The sequence below is a fragment of the Lemur catta genome, chromosome 9, assembly GCF_020740605.2.
Source record: "Lemur catta isolate mLemCat1 chromosome 9, mLemCat1.pri, whole genome shotgun sequence".
Classification (NCBI taxonomy): Eukaryota; Metazoa; Chordata; class Mammalia; order Primates; family Lemuridae; genus Lemur; species Lemur catta.
The window spans coordinates 95,183,508-95,210,181 of record NC_059136.1 but is presented as its reverse complement, the minus strand read 5'-3'; the positions used below and the strand labels follow the sequence as shown (position 1 = coordinate 95,210,181).

At 39.2% G+C, this 26,674-nt stretch overlaps 1 protein-coding gene across 1 annotated transcript in view; it reads left to right on the top strand.

Annotated features, from left to right (window-relative positions):
* RP1 (RP1 axonemal microtubule associated) overlaps positions 1 to 26,674 on the top strand; it is a 310,551-nt gene that overhangs the window by 259,152 nt on the left and 24,725 nt on the right. The window contains exon 26 of the mRNA XM_045560987.1: positions 18,932 to 19,151. Coding sequence (XP_045416943.1) covers positions 18,932 to 19,151 — 220 coding nt within the window. The remainder of the gene's footprint in view (positions 1 to 18,931; positions 19,152 to 26,674) is intronic.

The following is a 26,674-nucleotide window of genomic DNA, read 5'->3' as shown; positions in this document are numbered from 1 at the left end:
TCTTCATTGTGGTGGTGGTTTGACGGATGCATATATATGCCCAAGCCCATCAAGTTGTATGTATTAAATACGTACAATTCTTGTATACCAATTATACCTCAATAAAGCTATTAAAGTAAAAACTCTCTTCTTCTACTTTTATTAAATGAAATAGAGAAATAACCTATTAATCATTACCTAATATTTGCACTAACTCAAGGAGAGAGTGTACTTTTAATATTCTAGCCTATGAATTGGACCAATATTGATGTGTTGTACCCCGGGCCTGTAGTTTGGTATCAATATTCCTGTGAATATTAAGGTAGATGACAAAGGAAGTTTGGAATTTTCTTCATGATCTAGGATGGCCCATTTTTACTCCTCTTAATGGCAGACAGATGGATTGGATAGCATAACAGGCTCATTTCCAACCCTTTAATTCTTGGAGCATTTATTAAAAAAAACAAAAGTGTGTGTGTGTGCCTGTGTTTGGAGAGAGAGAGAATGAAAAATATCAGTTTAATATTTTAAGTTTTAAAAAATAGTTGTGTGCCTTAAGGTTCTGTGTGTTAATGTTAATATTTTTCAGAAAGATAATACTTGGCTCAGTTGTAGCTAATTTTTATAATGGGGATTAACTTATGTCTAGACATGAACATTTTTTCTTTGCTTCGAGTGGTATTATTGCTTCAGAAATTTTAATACACCATGAATATGATCCTGCAGCATACTGATGTATCCCAATTTGACTGTAACACTTTCTGAGTGTTACAAATCTCTTGTCTACTAGCTTTGTGATGACTGCTGAGTCCTAACTCTGTTCTTTCACAGGTGTAAATGTGAAACCTTGGGGGATTTGGCTTACAAGTAAGGTAGATTCTTAAAGATAAAACTCTTACTCTCCAATTATAAACAATCTCAATGAGAGAAAGGGAAGAAGTATTTAATAAAATCACTGTGACTACATAGAGATTTCTTTGATGAACTAAAATTTTCAAAGCTGCACTATAAAATGCATAAAGGGACAAAATTAAGACACAAAAAAGGTCTTTGCAAGGCTAAAGCCTTATACAACTGGAGACGTGGAAAATACTAATGGCCATTAAAAGCACAGAAGGGAGAGATGTAGAGATAAATTCCCTGCTTTGGTCAAATAAATAATGTGAACAAAAGCCAGGAAAAAGGTAGAACTGCTAAACTTTGGACCTTCAATGAATAATCTCTAACTTGAAAATATAAATGCACATAAGATGGAATTTCAGTCCAAGAAACTGAGGAAGTCATTAGATAAAGTAACTGGCATAGATGCACCCCAAATGTATTTGGGGTCCTCTCCTTCTTCCCTCCATTCCCATTTCCAACACCCAGGTCAGGGTCACCATCTTCTCTCACCCAGATTCATGCACTAGTCTCTTAGATGGTCTCCTTGCTTTCACATTTACTTCCTTACAATCCTTGTTTTGCAGAATAGACAGGGAAATCTTTTAAAAGCATAAGCAAGATCATGTTATCTCCTGCTTAAAATCCCCGTGTGGTTTCCCATCCCTGCCAGAGGACGCCTGTCCTCCTCTTTGTCCTTCATCCATTGTGTGCTTCTCCCAGGTCACAAGCCCAGGCAACTTCTCTCTGCTCCAAGCGTGACCCCTCCAAACTCATTCCCACTGTAGGGCCTTGGAAAGAGTATGGTTGCTGGTCGTCTGCTAGCAATGCTTTCTCCCCTAAGATCCACCGACTGAATATCTTTTTGTCACTCAGACCTCAGCCTAACTATCACCTTCTCAGAGAGACCTTTCTTGGCCATCCTGTCTAGAATGACCACCCATGCAGTCTCTCCAGAGGACGGAGCACATCATTGCTTTTTTTCACATTTGCGTTTATTATCTCTCTCACCCCATTGGAAAGTATGCTCCACAAAAGTAGGTACCCTATTTTATTCATTGCTATCTCTTCCCATTACGCAGAACAATGATTGGTATATAATAAGCTCTCAATAAATGTTTTTGAATGACTGGCTAAATAAATGGTTAAGAACTGAGAGAATTCAAAGACATGGGAGATCAATGCAGGTTAGAGCTGGTGCCTTTGAGGATGCTTCTGGGATCAAGCGGCAACTTTGCCTAAGGCTTGGAAAGGTGGAGGAGAGATCTGGGCACACACCGTAGGCCAAGAGAATGTCAGGAAGATGTTGATGGGGAAGGTCCAAACTGATGAGCTGGTGGCAGATAAGCCAGTCTAGAAGGCAGAGAGTGGTGTGGATGAGACTGAACGGGGTGGAGCCAGAGTATGGCAGGGAGCGTTTGAAAACTAGACAGAAAAGGAAAATTTTCCTCCGTGGAAAATAGGCTATATATATTTTGTGAGCAAAATAAAACTGAGGAAATTATGTCACAATTAATTTTCTAAAGAATTTCCTCACTTATATAGGAAGTTAAATGACTCTAGGATACCTCATTATTCCATCTGTTAATTCAACTGATGTTCACATATGTATGATGTACATAAAGTAAAACATGTTTCTCCAAATATAATATGCGCCTCACATTTTAATTTACTAGACTCTGGTTGTAGTATTACCAATTTTCACTGACAGAGAAAGTCATAATTAATATGCAGCCTACTTTATTTTGAAAAAAATTATGAAAATATCATTAGGAAATGTGTCAATCTCTTATAGAACTTGTATTTCCCATCCATTCCTGTCCTGTTCCCATAAAGCTTGACCAATCAAATGCCCACCAGAGTTTATCTATAAAATAAATGTAAAAAGCAGCAAAGAGCCAAAAAATCTTCAACCGTTTGTAACGTTGCAAAGATGCAATATGTTAACAACTGCTTAGGTCATTTTTCCACGCCAAGGGCATCTTAAGCTGCCTTGGTTAGGAATGAAGTTGACTGACAGTTTTGAGCCACACGTTCACCGGAGGCCCGCCTCCTTCATCTGCATGCTTCCCCTGTACCCTCCAACTAGCTACTTAAGCTCAAGTTCCTCAACTGTGAAACGGATTCAATAAACAGTGTCTTTGGAAAAATGCAAACTGTAGCTGAAATAAGCCTTATGCTAATGATGGCCTGTTCTGACAGATTTCCTGTCCTCTCACGTCCCCCAACCCTAAAGGATGAAATTAAAAACCCATCGGATTTATTTAGGTTGAGACTTTTTGTTCAAAACAGCATCTATCTCACAACCCACGAAGATTCAGTAACAGTGAAAAACCCCAACGTAGAAAACTCAGACTAATTACAGACCTCTTGACGCGGGAGCCCAGGCAGGACGGCAGGCCCAGCGCGAGCCCGTGTCCCTGCGCTGGTCCCCTGAACTTGGGCCTCGGGGTCTGCGCCCTTGGGAAAAAGGCAGTACCTACTTTTGCCCCTAAGGAGCTACTTTGAGAGGCGAATTACTGTTGGCTGAAACTCTTTACTGCCAGGACCTCAGAGCGAGGCAGGTACTGCGAATCCCGGGAGCCACAGAGCGAGCAGCAGCAGGACGGGGGCAGCGATGCGGCGTCCCCGGGCGAGTCTCCCAGAGCGCGGAGGGCGGCGCTCGCGGCCCGGCCACGCCCGAGGAGGACGGGCCCTGCCCGCACGTTCCCAGGGTGGCTGTCCTCGTGTCCTCGGAAGAGTAACGAGAGACACGGCCTCCGGGAACACACAGGACGTTCTGATGAAAGGAGAGAAATTTCTGAGACGAAGCGGCAAGACGAGGGAGAAAGCTGGAAGTGGCTTAGAAACAAAAACACAAAGCAGAATAGAATTCGTATTTAAATCAGGCAAGTGCACGATGGCACCGAGGAAGGTGGACTCGGTGATGACGGACTGGCCAGGAATGATCTCCCAGAATGGGGTGGGCTGGAATAGAAAACTAGAGAAAAGCAGGCGAGTATAGAAGATGGAGAACAAAAAGTAAGCCAAGGTGTTTTGGAGGAAGAAACAAGGGAATATATAGTAATAACCATCAAAATATAGTGCAACAGACTTTCTGTTTCTGTAGTTGTAGAAAGACTATCATATATAAATAAAAGGGTTTAAAGTAAGTGGAAGATAGCTGGGCGTGGTGGCTCACGCCTGTAATCCCAGCTATTTGGGAGTCGAGTCCAGCCTGGGCAACATAGTGAGACCTGTCTCTAAAAAACAAAAAAGAGGTAGATACTATTTTAAAAAATGAGTGAAAAGAAAGATGCACATCCAGATATACCTTGGTGGCTTTTTGAAATGCTCAGGATAATCCCACAAGTGTCCGTCCAAAAAAACATGCTGTCAAACATACTTTACATAAACACATTCACACTGATTTCAATAGGCTTGTGTTGTCTAAAATAAATTCTAGCAATTATGGATTGGGATTCCATATTGTGATTTACTGCATAATGGAGGCCAATTTAGGACTTTCCAAACCTTGGCACTCTGATCTGTAGAAAGGGGGTGCAGACATTTACATCTTACATTGGTTGTGAGGATGAAACTCTCAGCATAGGGAGCCTCAGTGGTTTATGAAATCTCATACTTAAGGAAAAGCAGGGAGAGCAACTTAATGTGTTACACTGGAAAAATTAGTATCAACTCATGACCCTAAGAAGATACCTACTTTCTAATCTGTCAGTGCTAATTGTCCCAACGGCAGAGGTGCGTTCACTCACCACCAACTCTAGTGTGTCCTGTGCGGCCCATGGCGAGACCCTGACAACGCAGACCACTGAGAAGAACCAGGGTCCCTGGGAGGAAAATTGATTACACTCTTTGAGCAGGATAAAGAGCAGAATTGGTCTGGAATAGACTTTTGTTGTCTTGAATCAATGATAGCTTTAAAAACATCAAGGGCAGTGCTAAAGGACACAGGAGATGCTTAGTGGGGCTTTTGTAGACTAAGCTGCAAGGATCTTCACAACAGTGACAATAATTGTAACAGTTAATTGAAACAAGTGAAAACCGTGAAAGGCCCTACATTGGAAATTATATTCAAAAGTGAAAAGTGAATATAAAATATACAAGATGTAGTTGTAATGCAAAGAAGAGTATACATAATAGTATATATTTAATTATGTATTAGTTTTAATAAATAAAGAAGTGTTAATAAATAGGATTCCTGTAAAGCCCTGTGCATTTGAAATTTTAATAAATTCAGTTCTATAAAAGATATAAACAATCTGAAAAATGCTACAGAGAAAATTTACCCAGAGAGTAGCATATTTGATTGCAGAGTCTTACTTTGCAATGTATCCACTATGATTTTGGGTAATGATACTGATGTTACTGATGTCATTCAGTATAGCATAGTTTTTATTACCTGGAATGTAAAAGAAAGAAATTAGAAAAAAAAACCATCAACAATTTAGTCTAAAGGAGTAAATTCCATCTCTTCTACATTTTGTAAATTGTTTATATCTTCTGTAGATACAAATGTATTAAAATTAAAACTGCACATTTATTTTATGGATATCTTGAATATATGAATATTTTCTGCTTATTTTAATTATGTATCTGTTTATAAGCACAAAAATGTACTTGTTTCTATCTCTGTGGGAAGGAAGAGAAAAATACAGAGAATTGTGAGTAATCTAGGCGGTCCAGGAAAAAGCAGGTGTTATACCAAAGTGAGAAGGGACTGCCTCACCCCACCCCACAGACATCCACAACAGCCAAATGAAGAGGGGTTCACTGTGTGCTCCAAATGGTGAATTAGCCAATGACTAGGGGAAGGCTCACTACACAGACACAATCTCTCATCTTCTAGGATGAGACCTCCAGATGTCTGTGCTAATTACCAACAAATACTAGTAAGTACATTTTTTAACTTCTGTTTTTAGATAACTATGTATTCACAGGAAATTGCAAAGATAGTGCAAAGAGGTCCATGCACCCTTCACCCAGTTTCCCCCAGTGGTTTCATCTTACATAGTAGTAGTTCAATAGCAAAACCAAAACTTTGAGCTTGGTACAAAGTGTGTCTAGTTCTCTGTTATTTTATCAGGTATATAGATTCATGTGACCGTCACTACCATAAGGTATAGAACTAAGTCCCCTCTTGGGCTATCCCTCTATAGTAGTCACCCCCCCCCCCCACTGCACTTACCACCGTCTCTGCCAAATGCTATTCTGTTTTTGATCTCAATATTTTTTAAAATGTTATATAACTGGAATCATACAACATGTGACCTTTTGAGGTTGGATTTTTTTCATTTCATATAATGCCCTTGAGATCTATCCAAGTTGTTGCATTTATCAATTGTTCATTTCTTCTTATTGCTGAGTAGTATTCCATGGTATGCATGTACCTCAGTTTGTCTAACCATTCACTCCTTGAGGGACATTTTGATTGTTTCTAGTTTGGGGCTGTTATAAATAAAGATGTTAGAACAAATGTGTACAGGATTTTGTGTGGACGTAATTTTCATTCCTCTGGGATAAATGCCCAGGAGTGTAATTGCTGGGTCATGTGGTGATGTATAGATAGTTTTTAAAGAACCTGAAAAGCTATTTTCCAGGGTGACTGTATTATTTTATCCCCATCAGCAATGTACAAAAGATCTGGTTTACCTATTTATTTTGCATCCCTGCAAGCATTTGATATTGTCACTAATTTTTAGTTTAGCTATTCTAATAGGTGTGCTGTGATATCTCATTGTGATCTTAATTTGTATTTTCCTAATACAAAACATCTTTTCATGTGCTTATTTGCCATCCATATATCCCCTTTGGTGAAATGTCTCTTTATATCATTGCCCATTTTTTAATTGGGCTGTTTGGTTTTTTTTTTTTTTATTGTTGAGTTTTTAACCTCTAGTAAAACTGACAAAGGAAAGAAAGGGAGAAGATAAATTACTGGTATTAGAAATGAGACAGGGAATATCACTATGGATCCTGTAGACATTGAAAAGAAAATAAGGATACACCACAAACAATTTTACATATAATTTGCCAACTTAGATGAAATGAATTACTTTCTCAAAAAACACAACCTAGTACAACTTACCCAATGTGAAATAGATAATTTGAATAGCAAGGAAATTGAATTTGTAATTTTAAAACTCCAAGATAAGAATCTCCAGCCTCAGAGGTGATTTCACTGGAGAATTCTACCAAATATTTAGAGAATTGTCAATTCTACACAATCTCTACTGGAAAACAGAACAGGTGGGGATACTTCCTGACTCATTCCATGAAGCCATTATTACCCTGATAACTTAAACAAGATAAAAGACAGCATGAAAAAAGGGAAACTACAGTGCAATGTCCCTCATGAATATAGATACAAAAATCCTTAACAAAATATTAGCAAATAGAATTCAGCAATACACAAAAAAGAATTATATACCATGACCAAGTAGGGTTTATGCAGGAATACAAGTCTAGTTAAACATCTAAAAAATAAATCAATGTAACCCCACATTGACAAGCTAAAAATCAAAATTGCATGATCATTTTAATTGAAGCATAAATAGCATGTAATAAAATTCAACACTTATTCATGATAAATACTCTCAGGAAAATAGGAATATCAACTCGATAAAGAGCATCTACAAAAAACTTGCAGCTAACACTATACTTAACTGTGAAAGGTGTAATGCTTTTCCCCTAAGATAAGAGCAAGGCAAAAATGTCTGCCTTCAGCATTTTTATTCAACACAGTGCTAGTTCTAACCCAGGGCAATAACTCAAGAAAAGGAAATAAAAATCATAGAGATCCAAGTTCTTATACATGTATTATTGTGCTGTTAAACACAAAAAGTATGATCCATAAAAGAAAAAAAAAGATAAATTGGACTTCATCAAAATAAAAAAAGAGTTGTTCTATGAAAGATCCCATTAAAAGGATGAAAAGAAAAGCTTCAGAGTGGGACAACATATCTGCAAACCACACATCTGATAGGTGACTCGTACCTATTGGGCGGAGTGTTCCATGCAGGTCAATGTGATCCTGTGGGTTGGTGGTGGTGCTGAGTTCTTCTGTATTCTTGATGATTTTCCATCTAGTTGTTCTATCAACTGTTGAGAGAGGGAAGTTCAAGTTTCCAACTATCCTTGTGAATGTGTTTATTTCTCTTTTCAGTTCCATCAAGTTTTCCTTTACATATTTGGCCATAGCTATGTAAAGATATAATAAGTGATGTTTGACTAGAAAAAGGCAGCTCAGCTGACAGTGACTGACTCAGGTTTGAAACACCTGGGATAAGTAACCACACTTGAGAAATTGGCATTTGAGCAGAATCTTAAAGAGTGAGAAAGATTTTGCAGGCAAAAAAGTGAAGGAAGGGCATCATGGATGGAGGGACAAGTCCTCACTGCAGTACAAGTCCTCACTGCAATAATGCAGATTGCTGTACATGCCATATCCGCATTCTCACTGCCTACTTCATGGAGGAATGCTGTTGATGTACAGCCCTGATTTGCTTTCTTTCTAGCCACAAAAGTTGGTGCATAACTGAGATTGTTACTTTTGTCCACTGTGGAATTCTTTTTTGTTCTGTGATGTTTCTTTGAAGATATAAGTTGTTTCCCTTGATTTTTAGAACATAACCATTACAAAGCATTTCTGTTTTCAATATACACATGAATTATTTAAGTATTATAACAAACAAAATTTAAACTATCAAAATTGCAGAAATATTTTATTACATTAAATAATTCAATTAAAAATTCACTCTCCAGTTTAATGCATTATTTTACAGATTTAGAGAGAACTGCCAAATCCCCATGATGTGTGTGACTCAATACAAACCCTACAAAATATTTACAAAAACATACTATTATTAAAAAGAATCTTTTCCTGCTCTGTGTTCAAACTCAAATACAGTTATGTGTTGCTTAATGATGGGGATATAGTCTGAGAAATGTATCGCTAGGGGATTTTGTTGTTGTGTGAACATCACAGGGTGCACTTACACAAACCTAGACAGTGCAGCCTACTACACACCTAGGCTGTATGGCACAGCCTGTTGCTCCTAGGCTACAAGCCTGTGCTTCATGCTATTGTACTGAATACTGTAGGCAACAGTAACATAATGGTAAGTATTTTTTTTTATCTAAACATAGAAAAGGTACAGTAAAAATACAGTATAAAAGATAAAAAATGGTACACCTGTATAGGACACTTATCAGAAGTGGAACTTGTAGGACTGGAAGTCGCTCTGGGTGAGTCAGTGAGTGAGTGGGGAGTGGATGCGAAGGCCTAGGACTATAGGCTTTATAAACACTGCACACTTAGGCTACACTAAATTAATAAAAGTATTTTTTTCTTCAATAATAAATTAACCTTAGCTTATCCTAATGTTTTTACTTTATAAACTTTTTCATTTTAAACTTTAACTTACTGACTTTTCTGTAATAACACTGAACTTAAAACAGCTTAAACATTGTACAGCTGTACAAAATGTTTTCTTTCCCTATATCTTCATTCTATAAGCTTTTTAATTTTTAAAATTATTTATTTTTTTACTTTTTAAATGTTTCTGTTAGAAGCTAAGACACAAGCACACACGTTAGCCTAGGCTTACACAGGGTCAGAATAATCAATATCACTGTCCTCCACCTCCACATCTTGTCCCACTGGAAGGTCTTCAGGGCAATAACACGCATGAAACTGGTATCTCCTATGACAACAATGCCTTCTTCTGGAATACCTCCCGGGGAACCTGTCTGAGGCTGTTTTACAGTTAACTTTTTTTTTTAATAGTAGGAGTACACTCTAAAATAACAATAAAAGTATAGTAAATACATAAACCAGCAACATTATCATTATCAAGTATTATATTCTGTACATAATTGTATGTGCTGGATTTTTATATGACTGGCAATGCAGTAGGTTTGTTTACACCAGAATCACCACAAACAAGTGAGTAAAGCATTGTGCCATGTCATAACAATGGCTACGACATCACTAGGTGATAGGAAGTTTTCAGTTCCGATACAACTTATGGGACCACTGTCATGTATGTAGTCCACCATTTGACCCCAACATTGTTATGCAGCACATGACTATAATCTTACTGTTTTGAAGTCCTGGTAGTAGGTACCTATACACGTAGGTTTGTTATGTCTACTTGTTGAATTGACCCTTCTGTCATTATAAAATGGTCTTCTTTGTTTCTAATAATACTCCTTTTCTTGAAGTCAGCATTATCTCATATTAATATAGACATGCAGATTTCTCATGCTTGGTGTTTTCTTGGTATCTCACTTTCCCATCCTTTTCTTTTCTAGCAGTCTATGTCTTTATACAGTACATTTTTGTATATAGCTTGCAATTGGGTGTTGCTCTTTTATCTAGTCTGATTATCTCTTTTTTAAAAAGTCAAGATGAAATGCACATAGCATACAATTAATAATTTTAAAATATACAATTCAGTGGCATGTAGTGTATTCACAATGCAACAACTACCCTATTTCCAAAATATTTTCATCACCCCAAAAGAAAACTTGGTACTCATTAAACAGTTCCTCCCCATTCTCTCCCTGCTAACAGCTGGCAACGAGTAACCTGCTTTCTGCTTCTTTGGATTGACTATTTCTGGATATTTTATATCAGTGGACTCATCCAATAGTCTTTTGTGTCTGACTTCTTTCACTTAGTGTCATGTTTTTGAGGTTCACACATGTTGAAGTATGTATCAGTACCTCATTTCTTTTTATGATTAAATAATATTCCATTGTTTGTGTATACAACAATTTGTTTATTCATTCAAAATTGTATGCACCATAATTTGTTTATCCATTCATCAATTGTTGAACATTTAGGTTGTTTCCATATTTTGGCTGCATGGACAATGCTGCTATGAATATTCATGTATAAGTATTTGTTTGGATACCTGTTTTCAATTCTTTTGAGTATGTACCTTGCTGTGGAATTGTTGGATAATATGGTAATACTATGTTTACCTTGATGAGGAACTGCCAAATTGTTTCCCATAGTGGCCATTCCTTATTGTTGTTTTAAGAATTCTTTAAATATTCTGGATATCTACCTCAATCTTGTTAGATATATGATTTGCAAGAATTATTCTGTCCCTCCTTTCTTTCCTTCTTTTGGGATACACAACTTTTTTTTTCTTTTTCATTCTTCAATAGTATCTTCACTTTTGCTTTTTACCTGTTCCTCTTTTTATTTTTTAGTGGTTTATGTATACATTACAATATGCATACTTAACTTGTATAATACATTTTAAAAAATACCATTTCAGTCATATCTCTTCCATTCTTTGTGCTATTATTGTCATGCATTTTATTTCTAGATATACTACAACCTCTGTAAAATATTGATATATTTGATTTAAATAGTCAATTGATTTGTGAAAATTAAAAAAAGAAGAAAACTTACCTGTTATATATACCCACATATTTACTATTTCCACGCTCTTCCTTTCTTGCTGTAAATTTACATGTCCATCTTATATTATTTCTCTTAAACATGAAGAACTTCTCTTTGTATTTTTTTGTAGTAAGAGTTGGCTAGTTATGGATTTTCTTAGTATTTTTTTGAATGAATATATTCACTTTTGCCTTCACTTTTGTAGAATATTTTTGCTATTAATAGATATAAAATTTTAGGTTGACAATTTTAAATTTTTCTTATACTGTGAAAGATGTTTCATTGTATTCTGGCCCTGAGAAGATAGCCATTACTCCTATTTCCAGTTCCCTAAATATAGTATGCATGTTTCTTTGGCTGCTTTTGAGAATTTTTCTGCTCATTTAATCAGTTACCATAATCTGTCTAGGTTTGGTTTTCTTTAAATATATTTTATTTGGAATTCACTCTGATTCCTGGCTCTGTAGATTACTGTTTTTGATCAAAACTGGAAAATTGTAATACATATTTAAGTATTTTTCCTGCTCCATTGAATCTCTTCTTTCCTTTGAGGACTCCAATTACATGTATATTGCTTTAATTGTTACCATCTCACAGGTCACTGAGGCTCTATAAAATTGTTTTACCAATTTATTTATTGTGTACTTCAATATGGATACTTTCTCTTAACCTGTCTTCAAGTTTACTGATCCTTTCTTTTTTGTATCTAATCTGTTGTTAATCTAATTAATTTTTATTTCACTTATTGTAATTTTTAGGTCTAGGATTTCCACTTGTTTCTTTTTATAATTTCTAGATATCTCTTGAAAATGCTGATCTCTCCAGTCTATTTACTATAACTATTTTAAGGTTTTTGTCTCCAATTAAAACATCTTTGTTGATTGTGAGTCTATTTTTATTAACTAATTTTTCTATTGACATTTTCCAGTTTCTCCATACGTCTAGTAATTTTTGATTGTATACTAGATCTTGTGGGTAACAGTGCAGAAAGTCTGGATTCTTTTATATTTTTCTGAAGAATGTTGAGTGCTGTAAGTTCCTTGTGGACCACTGTGAGCTTATGTAGGTTTGTCTTTATGCTTTTTTAGGAAAGGGATATTTCAGTTTTATCCTCAGCCTTGAGATACTCTAAAGCCCTGGGAATTTATCATGGTTTTATAACTTGGTGGAACTCAAACTCTAATGTCTCTCTCTAAAGTCACCTGTGGTAAACAGCAGCTGAAATTGCCACTCAGTTCTTTCAGCTTTCTGGCTTGTTTTTTCTCTGAGCTCCTTGCAGTTGTTCCTACATATGAATAGTGCAGTGTTTGGTCTAGGATTTAACTGATATTTACATGAAGATTTGGGGGTTCACCCACTCTAGTTCCCTCCTTTCAAGGACTTCCCATCTTGATTTGGGAAACTGCTCTAGTAGTTCCAAATTCAATCTGCCCACTCCTCAGCAGATGACACTGTGGCTTTCTGCTGGAGTTCTAGTCTCCTTGTGGCTTATAGACTCAGGAATGCCCTCAGGGGACAAGTCATACAAATATTCATGTTGCCATTTTTCAAGGGTAAACTCATCCCCACCCTCCTTATTTAAAGACAAATCCCCTACTTTCCTGCCTTCTTTGCTTATTTTACAGTGTCCTCAAGCAGTTATTTACATTTTATCCAGAGATTATTATTATTATTAGTGTTAGAGAGTTAGGTTAATATAAGTTACTTTTCCATAATGAAACTGGAGCCTTAATAAAGAATTGATCACAATCTGTTTATATTTTAACAAGATATATCAAGATTTATGTGAAAATCCAGAATAAACATTCCTATGTTGAAAAAGTCAAAGATCCATAACAAGGATCATTGGCCTTAGCCTTAATCATACAACTTTTTCATAAAGATATCAGAATTTATTTCTCAACAGAATTAATTCATTGTTGAAAATACAGACTGCATAATGAAGTAAAGCCATTATTTTCAGTCATTTAGACAGCATTAACTGGACTACAAACTGTTATCTTTAAGTTAAGGAAAAAAAAAAGAAACAAAAATGTCAAAGTGTTAGTAAGTTTTCCCTGGTTACTGGGTTTCAGATACCCACAAGGAAAATGTCATAACAAAGCATCAAAATTTTGCAAATTACTATCAGATTTGTGTGTCTACTAAAATTTTGAAGAAAATGAAGAAAGCACATGAAAATGAAAAAAAAGAAACCCCAACAGCTATATTGTTTGTTTAAGAAATGTTTATAACAATCCATTACCTGCCAAACGCTGTGTACATACTAAGGGTAGTGAAAAGAAAGACAGAGCTCAGGTCCTCAAAGAGTCAAGAGTCCAGCGGGGAACATGCTAAAGTGGAAGAAAGGACCAAAGACATAGTTAAGCTTTCTCAAGAAAGCAAGGCCAGGGTATTTAAGGTGCCCAGCATTAGTTTTGGAGCTAGTAGCTTTTAATAGTAGCTCCCAAATCTTCAAACGTATCATAACTCTGGATAATCAGGTTCACGAGAAGCTGTTCCCTCCACAAATTAGAGTCAGGCACTGGGGACTGGCAGAACATGTTATTCTGAGCAGCAATAATCTTACTAGAATCTGAGATCACTAGGCTCTTGAAACCTTTTAAGAGTGATGAGGAAAGGGCTTTTGAACTTAGCTTTGTGAATGGCACCGAGACTAAAGAATAAAGCATTCTTTAAATCAAGGATGCCTGTTTAATTTCACAAGGAAGCCTGAATATTCTAGGCCATAAAGCCCTTGCACCCTTTAAAACATATAAGTATCACTTACTCACAGGAAAGGTTTCTTTTCTAGTTCTTTCATGTACTAAGAATTTTTACCCAGGACATGTATAGGAGAAGAGTATCATATTTTTATGTATAATGTAGCAAATTGTCTATGCTTTGGGAGGTTTGTTGTTGGGTTTTTTCCCTGTTTTTTTTTTTTTTTTTTGTGATGTCACTTCCTCCTAAAATTTATGCTAACAATTTTAAGTGTTTCTAACTTACTAGAGCTCCAGTTTAATCTATACTTCCACATTCCTGCCCTGAGCTAAAAGCTACAATAGTTCCTTGAAGGCCAATAAATATGTAAAATGAGCTACCCTATATGAATTGAAACACTGTGTAAAGACAAAATGCCCCAGATGGGCTTTCAGTGATCACAAAGCTAATTTGTGTTCCAATGTGTTTTTCCAAATATGAAAACTTAAACAGAGAATACAGACTTTGCACAACATTAAATTTGCCACTGGAATTGAATTTAAGTTTTAAAAATAATTTATTTACCTAAAAATACTAAAGTTTCTCATGAAGAGATTTAGTGTATGCTAGTTAGAAAAATCCAACTGGGCAGTCATTACATGTGCAAAAATGTTTGGGTTAAGAGATACATCTGAAAGTATTAATAGATATCTAAAGAGGGAATATTTTTTCCCCCATAAACCATTTGTATGAATATTCACAGATCACATTGTTGCCTCGGAAATGCAGGTTATTCGTTTATACTTTTGTATCCGACTGTCCTCTGTTGTGCTATGAAATTTTTGTGTCAAAAAACTTCCATTTTTGAAAATCTGGAATATACATTGCACTGTAGAATTTGAAAAGGGAATGTATCTTACTGAAGTTCATTTTTCAACTTTGAGAATCTTTTCTAATATTTTTTGCATTAATAATTCCATTTTCATTATCAAATGAAAATGTCCTCTCTTGCAAAAATCTTCAAATTCTTTCTTGAGTGGCCCTCAAATTACTGGCTGATTTTCCAACTATTTTAATCAAATGGGCTCCAGAAGAAGGATCACGGTGGTCTGAACACCGGTAACAAGCATGAGTCCTCCCGACTGTTCGGTAGAGGCCTCTCCGCACCCCTCTACCCTGCTCTCTGTGCCGAGAACTATATGGGATGCCAGTCTGTGGATTGCAAAATATTTTCACAAGATTATCCATTTTGGTCCTTACAAAAGCCCTCTTTTTGCAAACAGGGACTTGAGGCTCAGAGATATGAAATGAGGTGAGAGGACTCAGACCTCTAGCCAGATTTTCCAGCAACAAACTCTTTGCTTTTCCTCGCTGCCCTGTTTCCCAGAGCTGACTGTCTGACCCAGATAGGCCTACCCCGTCATTGGAAACCCATGCTGGAAAGACACTACTAGCTCAGTGTCCCTAGCCGCGCTGCAGGTGCAGCGGGGGACACCACGGGTGGAGAGGGCTGGTCTCCTGAGAGTCTCCCCTCCTCCCATGCGAACCCCCAGCTCCATGCTGAGGGATCAAAGGTGGGGAAAAGCAAAATGCCCTTAGAATTAAAGGAGTTGGTCTTTGGTTTCTTCCTCCCCATTGTATTCATTCCTTCTTCCTTCTGATTTCCTTTAGTAATGACAACAGCAATTACTATGATTACTACCATTTACTGAGTACGTAATATGTGTGTATTTGTCCAATTCTGCTAATTGATATGCAGTAGTGCCCCCTTATCAGCAGTTTCATTTTCCATGGTTTCAGTTACCCGAGGTCAACTGTGGTCTAAAAATATTAAATGGAAAATTCCAGAAATAAACAATCCATAAATTTTAAATCGCATGTCATTCTGAGTATCATGATAAAATCTCACGGACCTGCTGGTCATTGCTGAGTCCAAGTCCCTTGTTACCTCTGCCACTTGTACTGAATCATCTCACCATGTTTTTCTTATAAATACCTCAGCTTTGCTTACTTCTCTCCTTGAACAGATCGCGTTAGTTTACATCTCTGTCCTCACACATGGATTGTGAGATCTGTTTATGTGCTTGCTTACAGCAGTGTTTGTAAGAACTGGATAAATATTTAAATGGCTTAATATACTTACTACACACTTAAGTGTTCTTGGAGCAGGGTTTATAAGAAGCAGAAGTATACCAAAAATGTGATGGATATTCAAAGTGCTTTATTTTCCTTTTTAAATTCAGTGTAGACTTAACCTTTTTTTTGCTAATAATTTCAACTACCGAAATCAGACAGTCTCAGATAACAATTTTTTTGTCTTTATATTCTGGTTATATAGTGGGGAGTTATTGGTACTATTTCTGACTTCAGTATGTGACATTAAAGCAATGGGAATGGACTATATTTAAACCTTTCTTCTGCTTGTCTCTGACTCTGTGTCTCTCAATCCGTATGCCCCCTTTGGTCCTCATATTGACAACAATTTTATTTTAACCTGTGGTTGTATGTGACTTTAAGCATAGTTCTGTTTGTGAAGAATAATTGAGCTGTGATGTGGTCCAGCTTTTTGATGAAAGCCATCCTACCTTTTGGAATCACATTTTTTTTTGTATTTTCAAATGTAGAAAGCTAAAGGCAGAAAACTAAAAACGGTTACGTGCAAGAATAATTGCTTGGCATATTACATTCTTATTTGATTGAAGCTGAAGTAATCCAGGTTGATTGCATTAAACCAGAACTAATAGTTCCAAACCAGTTTGGCTAATATGTTAGAAGCAATTTGGGAGCAATATAGTGCTAGCCAGCCTGTGGTACAGTCATTTCAGTTCTTGTTCTAACTGGATAACCCAGGCATGCATTCTGTACCATGGCATCATTCAGTTGTTATTTATAAGTATTTTTACCAGCAGAATTAGACATAGGGTTTATCAATTTAAATTTCACTTATGATGCCCAAACACTAGTTTTAATTTCCTTTTGTGAGTGCTGGATCCATCTTCTGTCCTGTCTTTAGATTAGGTAGATTTAGACATATTTTTTGTTGTTGTTGTTGTTAGCACGAAGTTCTGTTTGTAAAACAATAGTTGTTAATACTTAGTGCTATAGTACTTCATAACATTGGCACTATAATGGCACTCAGATGGGGACACTGAATCTTAGAAAGGTTGAGAAAGTTGCTACAGCTTACACAGCCAGCAAGGGCAGAAGAACTTTCAAATTCTGGTCTGTCTGAATTCAAAACCTGGGGTTGCAGTGACAGTGTTATTTTGCCTCAGGGTGCAGGTTGGAGTGTAGCTACTGCATTCTATCACACTGCCTACTCACCGGAACTTTGGAGAGGGTTTTGGGAGTCCTGTATTTACTTGTACTAAGCACCAATATTAAGATTTTCTATGTGGTGAGAATTTCTATAACGACATTGTTCCATAAATAGTAAGAGGGACCCAAATATTTAGCTCGACTTTGTTGAATTCTGTCTCTATGCACCCATACCAAAGAGCATTTTAGCTACAGGACAGAATTTATTCAGAAAAATTATCAGCAATATAGCAACCCAAGATTATATTACCAAGAAAAATATTTTAGTAGGAAAGGTGACAGGCCTTCATAAACTCTGGAGTAACTTCCTGTGGTGACGTGAAAGTTTATGGCAACACCAAAGGGGAGAAAAGCGTTGCAGGTTGTGGTGGTGGTGGGGTGACACAATGCCAGAAGGCAGGTTAAACTGTTTCTGATTGTAGTGTACGGCAGTCAGAACTTTGGTCTCATGATCTTTGGCTGTTTTTGCTCTTATGTATGTGCTATTCTCCAATGGCAAAAGGACCGTGCAGACGTAATTAAGGTCACTAACCAGCTGACCTGAAAATAGGGAGATTAGTCTGGTTTATCCAGGTGGGCCTATTCTAAGTCATCTGAACCTTTAAAAGCAAACATTTTTCTCCTGCTGGTAAGTAGGAGGGAAGCCAGAAATTCCAAGCATGAAAAAGGTTTGATGTGCCCTTGTTGACTCAGAGATGAAGAGGGCCACAGGTCAGGGAAAGAGGAATCTCAGTCCTACAACTGCCAGAAGCCAGATTCTGCCAACAACATGAATGAGCTTAGAGACAGAATCTTTCCCAGAGCCTCCTAAGAAGAATTCAGCCCAAACAATACCACGATCTCAGCTTGTGTGGTCTTAGGCAAAGGCTCGACCAAGCCATGTGGTGCCTGGACTTCTGACTCATGAAACTGGGAGACAGTAACTGGGTCTTGTTTTATTTAAGTCATTAAGTTTGTAGTAATTTGTTATGGCAGAAATAGAAAGCTAGTGGAATACATATTAGTTCAGTTTTTTTTTCACATGACCCCTGTAGGAATTTTCAAAAGAGAAATATTGCTTATTCTGAATAGTGAATAATTTATTACAATATTTGTTGTACTAGCTCCTTAATTCTTTTATGGGGTACAAATGGGTATAACACATTACCAACACTGTTACAAAGTCACAGTCTTTCCAATACAAATTCAGACTGCTTCAGGGCTGTCTGGTTAACTCTAGTTTAAATCTAGGAGCACCTAATATCTCTTTTCCTCAGGATCTCACTTTAATGGGAAAATTCAATCTATTATAAACACTAGATGATTAGATTATCTTTTCCTTCAGGTCTAATCACTGAATCAGTACTATATATTACTAATTGCAATAAAATATTTATTTTGCAAGATAGTAATGATGAGTTGCTAAAGAAAAAGATGTAAGAGAAACTAGCTGGATTTAATCTGTTGGTTTGCCCTCAGTTAGTGGATACATGCTTCACCATTTAGAACAGCATTTCATGGTGTTACAAATACTAGTTCTAAGGGAAATTGGTAAGGAGTGTTAGTGATAAAAAAGTATATACTGAGTTTAAAATTAAATATGAATTTGGAATTTGAAAAATCAAATTGGAGGTTTAGGGAGTCTTAATTTTCCTTTTCTCCTTTTTGTTGCAGATTAATCTTAAGGATATTGGTGAAATCTATAAAATACGCATTGGACATGACAATAGCGGAAAGGATCCCGGGTGGTATCTGGAAGAAGTTAGACTTGAAAATATAGCCACACATGAGCTATTTTGTTTAACCGTTGATTCCTGGATAGCTGAGAATGAAAACGATGGAGATTTATGGAAAGAAATGCCCATTGTGAGAACTAAGAAAGCACCTTTGCCAGGTATATAATTTTATTTTTTTCTGATATGTGTTAATAATTAAAATAATTAAGATAATTAAGGTGATTTAGAAGAAGGGCTGGCACCCTTTCCTGTAAAAGGCCAAACAGTGGGTACCTTATACTTACTTTGTGGGCTGTAGAGCCTCTGTCAAAACAGCTCAACTCTGCCAGTGTCGAGAGGCAGATGGCATGCTGTGTGCCAATAAAACTTGATTTGTGGACACTGAAACTAGAATTTCCTATGACTTTTACTTGTCAAGAAATAGTATTATGCTTTTGATTTTTTTAAATCATTAAGAAAAATAAAAAGCATTCTAACTCCAGGACTGTACAAAAACAGGTGGCCAGCAGATTTGGCCCACAGTCCATAAAGCTCCAGATCCTCATGGTTCTTCCTAGTTGTCCTGCGGTCATGTGAGGGTGGCAGTGGTGTCCAGGGATGTCCAGAAGATGCTGAAGTGGAGAAGACGAAAGGGTCCTAAGAGACTTAGAAGCCTGGTTCTCACCCTGCATATCCTAGGATCTATCCATCCTATTCATGCAGTTGCTAATCTGTTAAGAATCAATTCTACTTTTAAAAAATGATGTTTAGAAGAGTTTTGAAATCCATGGTACCAATAAGAAACAGAAGAAATCTTATTGGCCTATTATATTATTAATAGCTATTTCTCAATTTGTATCATTTTTAAAAGCTGTATTATTTTAAAATGAACTTTATTTAAACTCTGTTCGACAACCATTTTGTATTTCTTTCAATTGCCTCTTATGTGATGTATGCACAAGTTGTTACGTGCAAAAAAATGTGGAAGGCAGTTGTGTGAGTTAAAAAAAAAATCTGATACAAAAGAAACTGCACTGTATCTTAAATGAACTATTGATTTTGGGTTCATTTAACTTGAGCAGCAGTAAAGGCTCAGCATGTCTCCCCTGCATCTTTCTTGTTCATTCTTTCTCCAAACTAACTAATGAAACTTTAGCCATTAGCATTTCCCATTTAAAGGGGTAATTTCTTAACTGAAGCACATCAACCATTTCTTAAGGCATTTTCTCCAACAAAATAATATAATGTAATAATGGTATATAGAGCTAATATGGTCGAGTTTTCTCATTTTTCTCAGGCTCTGATAGGTCAATACAGCTGTCCCTTTCCCCCAGATTGAATATTTTCTCATTTGGGGGGAGATGACACTCCAATGTTCAGGAATTAATTAGAGACCAAAACTCACTGGTGAGCAAGGAGCAGTTGAAGCACGTTGAGTATCACCTTTTGGAAAATCATTCTTGGTGCCACCCAGAGGTTCCTATTCCTATAACATTATTTACTAATCCCATTGCAGATCAAAACCAATGAATTGATGTTTCTTTGGGTTGGGTTTGAGAGGAATAAGGCAGTATTGACCTTCAATATTTTGGGATTGTCCATCCATCTGTCGAAGCATTCTGAAGCCAACCCAGGAAAGAACACAAGAAGTGATGAAGAGGAAGTTTTTTATTATTATTAAGCTATTAATACTTATCTTGGAGTTGCCAGGCTGGATAGAGTCCTAAGGACACACTTGAGGGTTGTATAATTTTTAATTTAGTAGCACAAAAAGAGTGATTTTTCCATGCAGTTGGCACTTACATTCTGAGCTAATTAATTTTGTGACTTTGCCTCTTCCTTTCAAAAGATTACTAGAATATTTTCAAAAGAAAGGACTCCTTTCAAAGAAAGGAGTTTTTGAGACTATTAGTCTATAAGCCACCATTGTTTGGGGGCTGGGCTAGATTGCCAGTGGGATCAAAGTGATCTCCTCCCAGAGGCCAGCTCTGCTAAGTTGAGCTTGTTCTACCCCTTCCTCTGATTTATTCACTGACTGCCATGTTGGCAGGGAGAGGCTGAGCGCCCTTGGTTTGTTGTCCTTAAGAATCTTTAGTTAATGGCCTGGCAGGGATGCCCAGGGCTGGTAAGATGCCGACTCAGCTCCCGGTGGCCTCCTCACAAGTCCGGCCTCTCTCCAGGAGAGATGGATGATGATGGGAGGTGGGTTTGAGGCCACATGTATGGGTGAATAAATGTTTGATGCCAGACTTTGGCGAGTGGGCAGGAGGTTTGCTTAGTGGTTTACTTCACATCAAGAAATAACTATCTGAGAATGCATGAAAAAGTACCATCATAACTGAAAGGTGTCTACTTCAAAATAGTTGCATTTATCAAACTTTAAGTAGTGAGAAAATAAGCTTGCTGATTTTTGATTTTCTGTTTCTTCTAAATGTATGCTGATACAAGTTTTACAGCAAGTTTTAGATGATAACAACTAAGCTAAGTTAAAAAAAAAAAAACAAGCTTTTTTAATGTTTTAGCTTTTATCACAATACCTGTCCATGTTGGAGGGGAAATGTGGGCTTCAGAGGGAGAAAGGCCCTTTCATCCGTGAGAGGACTGCAGCTCAGACAAGCAGAGACTGGCTTCAAATCCAGGTCTCCATCACTGGTTTTCTGAATTGGGCAAGTGACATAGGTTTTCTGAGTCAGAGTTGCTTTGTTTATGAAATGGGGCATATAATATATATTATCAGAATTATCACTGTATAATTAACCATCCAAACTGGGAATTTTTTGAGAGAGGAGAAGGCTCTGTGAATAATTGTACTGGGACAGCGGGTGTCAGTGGGAACCATTCCAGGCAAACCAGAGCCACGACCATCCCATGAGGTTTTCATCAGGAGCATGAGAGCATGTGGAGAAGGTATTTGTCACACAGAAGGCACTCAGTTCACACTGAGTTGATTCCCTTGCCCTCCTTTCTTTATAGCATTTAGCTGCTATCACGAGAACATTGGTATCACAAAGAGTGCTGTAGGTTTAGTACAGGCTGTTCTCAAGCCTGCAGCCAGAGTGACCATCTTAAAATGTCAATCAGACTATGTCATTTCTTTGCTTACAACCCTAGAAAGATTTCCTAACTTACTAAGTATAAAAGCCAAGTCGTAGCAATGTCCTACAAGGCCCTACTTGGGTCCTTACCCGTCCCCCACTTCACCCTCAGCACTTCCTGGTGGCCCAGGTGTGCTGTCCCCACAGCCCCAGGCCCCTGCCCGTTGTCCCCTATCTGCTGCTATGGGCCTCCCCCAGGCCTCTGCATGGCCAGCTCCTTCACCTTCGGTCAGGTTTGTTCCAAGGGGCCTTTCCTGCGATGCCCTCCTGGCAACTTTCTATGAAATTGCAAGAAATCCCACTCCCTTCCCCACCGCGGCCAGCGCTCCTTTTCCCTCTGCAGCTCATAGGTACCTCTTTTCAGCAGTAAGGTAAATATTTTCAACCAAGAGGCACATGAGGATTCAGCCCAAACCGCCACTGTACACGGTCTCGGATCACAAACCTTCAGCACAGCCTGGAAATGAACTGTCTGCACGTTTGACGCCGAATCTCATTTGCCATCTGCTCCTGAGAGCTGATGTCTTTGGGCCGTTTGTATCGTGATCGCACCACAGTGAGTGCTGAGAAAGCTTAATTCTTGGTGACCTGAGAGAAAGTACTAAAACAGTCCATTAATTATATCAAAGGGAGGATTCAGCGCGGGGCTTTACGTCTGGGAAGCTCAGCCGGAGGCCCCAGGGGTCTGCGCCTGTCCACGCGGCGGCCCACGAGGCGTCCCCGGGCGAAGGCCTTCCTATTGTTTACTACCGACGGCTAAAGCTCAGGGACCACGGACGTCCCCCAAACACAATTACATTTTTTTTATTCTGATTAGGAACATGTCCAGAAAAAAATACCTATGTTCACTGAAAATACTGGATGCACTGTGACAAAGACGGAGCATAAATGAAGAGTTCATGGCCTTCTGGCCTCTGCTTGAACTCGGTGATAATTTGGTTATGTCACCCGAGGTAGACAGAACCTGCAGCATGTCCAGAGCTTGCTTCCCAGCCTGGCAGAAAGGCCGCTGAGCGAGCGTGGCCGGGCATGGCTTGCCCGCCCGAGAGAGGCGGGGGGCCGCTGGCCCAGGGGCCTTCCTTCCACCCCCCTTCTCCAAATCGGGGACCAAACATAACGTTGGAAAGGGCCTGAGTGGGGAACCTTCCAGTACAGGCCCTACCTAAGATTTAAGGTCCCATGAGTTTCACTGGAGTGTAAAGGTCTTTGCCCCTAACTCAGGCCTCGGAGTCCTGGGTGTGCTTGCGCAGGGGCACGTCCCTCTAGGTTAAGTCCCATGGGTAGTTTCCCAGGGAAATTTGAACTATGTACCTTGTCCGAAGAACAGAAGTCTGCAACGTTACGGGTATAGCTGGAAGAATGATATTTTTATTTGATAAATGGAGGATTTTTTTCAGAGAAGATTGAGAAATCTTGGACGGTTTGGACTGAAGGAGAACGAATGACACCCCTGGGTCACACCGGGAAACGAACATGGGAAGGCATTTAAATGGGCTCCGTCACGAGGAGCTTCTGGCACCGTGTCTGGCATGAAAGACTAACGACGCCGGGTCCCCGCCGGCGCCCCTCTTCGGTCACTCCATGGACTGGTGGACGGCGCCCCCACGAGAGGGTCAGAGCCTGGGAAGCTAAAGTGTATCGCCCATTTCACTGGCAAATGCGGACACAAGACGAGGGGACAGAGCCAAGGGCCAGAAGCTGGGTGGACCCTGACGTGAAATGGTGAACAGAAGCAGCATTAGGAACGAAGAGACGAGTTCCAGTGACCACCGTGGAGAAGCCCCTTCTGCGCTGGGTTGCGCAGTGCCGGGAAGGTAGGCCTGGTTGAAGGCACGGTTCCGGGCGAAGAGCTGCCACGGCACCGGTTCAGACTTGAGAAGCGCCTCCAGCCTCCAGCAGAGAGCAGTACACAGCACGTACTGCTGGGTGGAGGGGTGAGCATTCGTTTATTCAGCAGATATTACAGTGCTCGAGCTAAGGGTTCCGGCCTGAGAAAGATGTGAGCCCTGCCCTTAGGGAACGTGGGGTTTAGGACCAGGAGAGCGGGGAGCAGGCCCCGCGGGAGTGTGCTTTAAGATGGGGGGTGCAGCTTGGGCTACCACAATCCTGCAGACACAGCCGTTGCTTAACGGATCACTGGTAATTCCAGGTGACCTTAATAACAGAATTGCCAAATATTCTTTTATGCTTTATTCAAGATCACCCTAAATTAGGGAGATTGCTTCCTGAATTAAGGCATTTCTCCGGCAATGGCTGCCTGAATCTAGGAGGAAAATTGCCTGGCTACGCTCACATATTAGCAAGTCCTAATCTGGCAAACAGCAGACCGTGGGAAGGCAGCAGCCTGGTGCTGTGCACACTGACCTCTGGGGCCAGCAGTATTTGGTCCTCAGTACCGCTTTACTCATGTTCAATCTTGACGTCTTGTGCTGGGTTAGCAGTGGCCCTTTCCTCCCGAAACATACACTGGTCCTAATGCTCTGTGCACATCTACGCACTCATGGAAGTCTGAAGGGGAAGGACTCAATTCAGTTCTACAGATAAACTTCTGATTTCTACATATTTGAACCTCTCCATTCCAGCTAACTTTGCGAAGGGCTGCCCTCACCACCAAATGTCAGCAGCCTTCGTTCTACCTTGGGTGATCAGAAATGGGCCACCAAGGAAGGAAAATCTTCTTGACCTGAGTGGATATTGGGAGGTGATCCTTCAAATGGAATCCAGGTTAAAATCACAGAACTATCCTAGATATAATATATTATGTAAATAGTTAATTGGCCTTAGTTCCTTCATATATTCATTTAAAAAACAGACAAGCATCATGCATGTGACAATTTTCCTAGATATAATCCAGGTTATACTATATCTACATTGTTTTTGCTGTCATGTAGTAGACTTGAATCTTCACAATGGTAACTTTGAGGGGTGCAAAATTGTAACTTTTTTCATTCTCCATAACTGATTAAAATCCACATCCCTCCTTAGGAAACTTTTTGGCGTGATGGAAATAGTCTCTGTCTTGATTGTGGTGATAGTTCCAAGACTGTAAACATTTGGTAAAACTCATCGAACTCTATACTTTAAAAGAGTGAATTTTACTCCATGTAAATTATACTTCAGATGAACTGGACTTCAAAATAATCTAAGCCCTTATTTCCGCTGATGGTAGAAATCTTAATCATTTTCACTCAGAATAAGATAAGTTGCTTCCAGTATAAAGCTTGGTTTCTTTTGGTCTAAAACTGATGAATTCAGGATTCTTCTCATTGTGCCCCTTTTCCTTCTCCCTGTGGATGTCTTAGTTCCTGGATAGCATCTTCATATGCGGAGAGGGACACCTGCTGTGAGGGCCACCCTCTGTTCTCTTTGGCCTCCCCTGAAGTATCTCATTCTGTTTGTCTTTGGGTGTCACCTCCTCCCTTGTAATATCTGCTGAGGAAAACGCACGCCACACATGGCTTTGTTTCCAGGCCCACAGACTCTGCGCTAACCTTGTCAAAGCCCAAAATTTGGCCCTTTGGGGCTGTCACCCTGATCTGAGCCATTCCCACACTTCTCTTGGCAACGGGAGGTGAGAGTTGAGGAGGGAGCTCTGTCGTCTCCCCCACAGCCCTCCTGGCTGCTGGGACAGTAGGATGTGGCCTCAGGCTGCCCCCAAGACTCAGCCCTCAGCCATTGCTGGTCTATCATTCAGGCCTAAGTCAGCCAGCCACACGGAGAGGCAGGGAGGCAGGGAGATGGAAAGAAAAGAAAAGGAACTTCTTTTTCAAATGCTCTTTTTTTAAAAAAAAGACTTTTTCAAAAACTGTTACAATTAAAAGTCATGTTTTTCACAAGTGCGATTTCTCCAAAGATTCATTCAGTCTGTTTCAGAAATCAATGAACTTTTTGTTCTAGGCTTGCCCAGAACTGCCTTCCCCCAAGCAGTAAGTGTCACTCCCTGGAGGCCCCAGGGCCCTCAGGGCAAAAAGGAAAAATGTAGGCAATAAAAGTCTCAGTGACAATCTCATAATAGTATCCTGGTATGTTTGCCAGAATTGTGATGGATAATAATGATCTTTTGACAGATAGAATTCCAGTTCTGAATGGCAGAAGGCAGGGCTTTGCTCTGGCTGCCTTCTTCTTACATTGTATAATCCTTGCACTGGTCTGGGGGGTGGGGTGGGAGGACGTCAAGGCCATGGGAACGGGCTCAGCAGTTCCTCACTTGAGAGTTGTACGTGGTCACCTCCCGGCTGTTGGAGCCCCTGTACCCTCTCGTCTGATTCCTGGTGGCTCCCATGGGCCTATGGCCCTATCCAACCTGTTGCCATTCATTAGGCTGTAATGGTTCTTCACACTTTCCTGCTACCACTGCCCCTGTTTGCCGGCTCTGTCCCTAGGTGAGCATGTGAGGCCCAGTTCCTGGGGACAGCCGTGTTGCCCACACTGTTCTGGGCTCCACCACCAGCATCTGGCACAGTGCTGGGATCTCAGGACAGAGTTGCAGAACGAATCTAACAGCTGCTGCTTCTCCTCCCTGCTGATCTACTCTCGTTTCCACTACTTCTGTGTCTTTGGCCACTACTGTAAAATACAAAATAATTTTGATTTAATCTGCTCTTAAT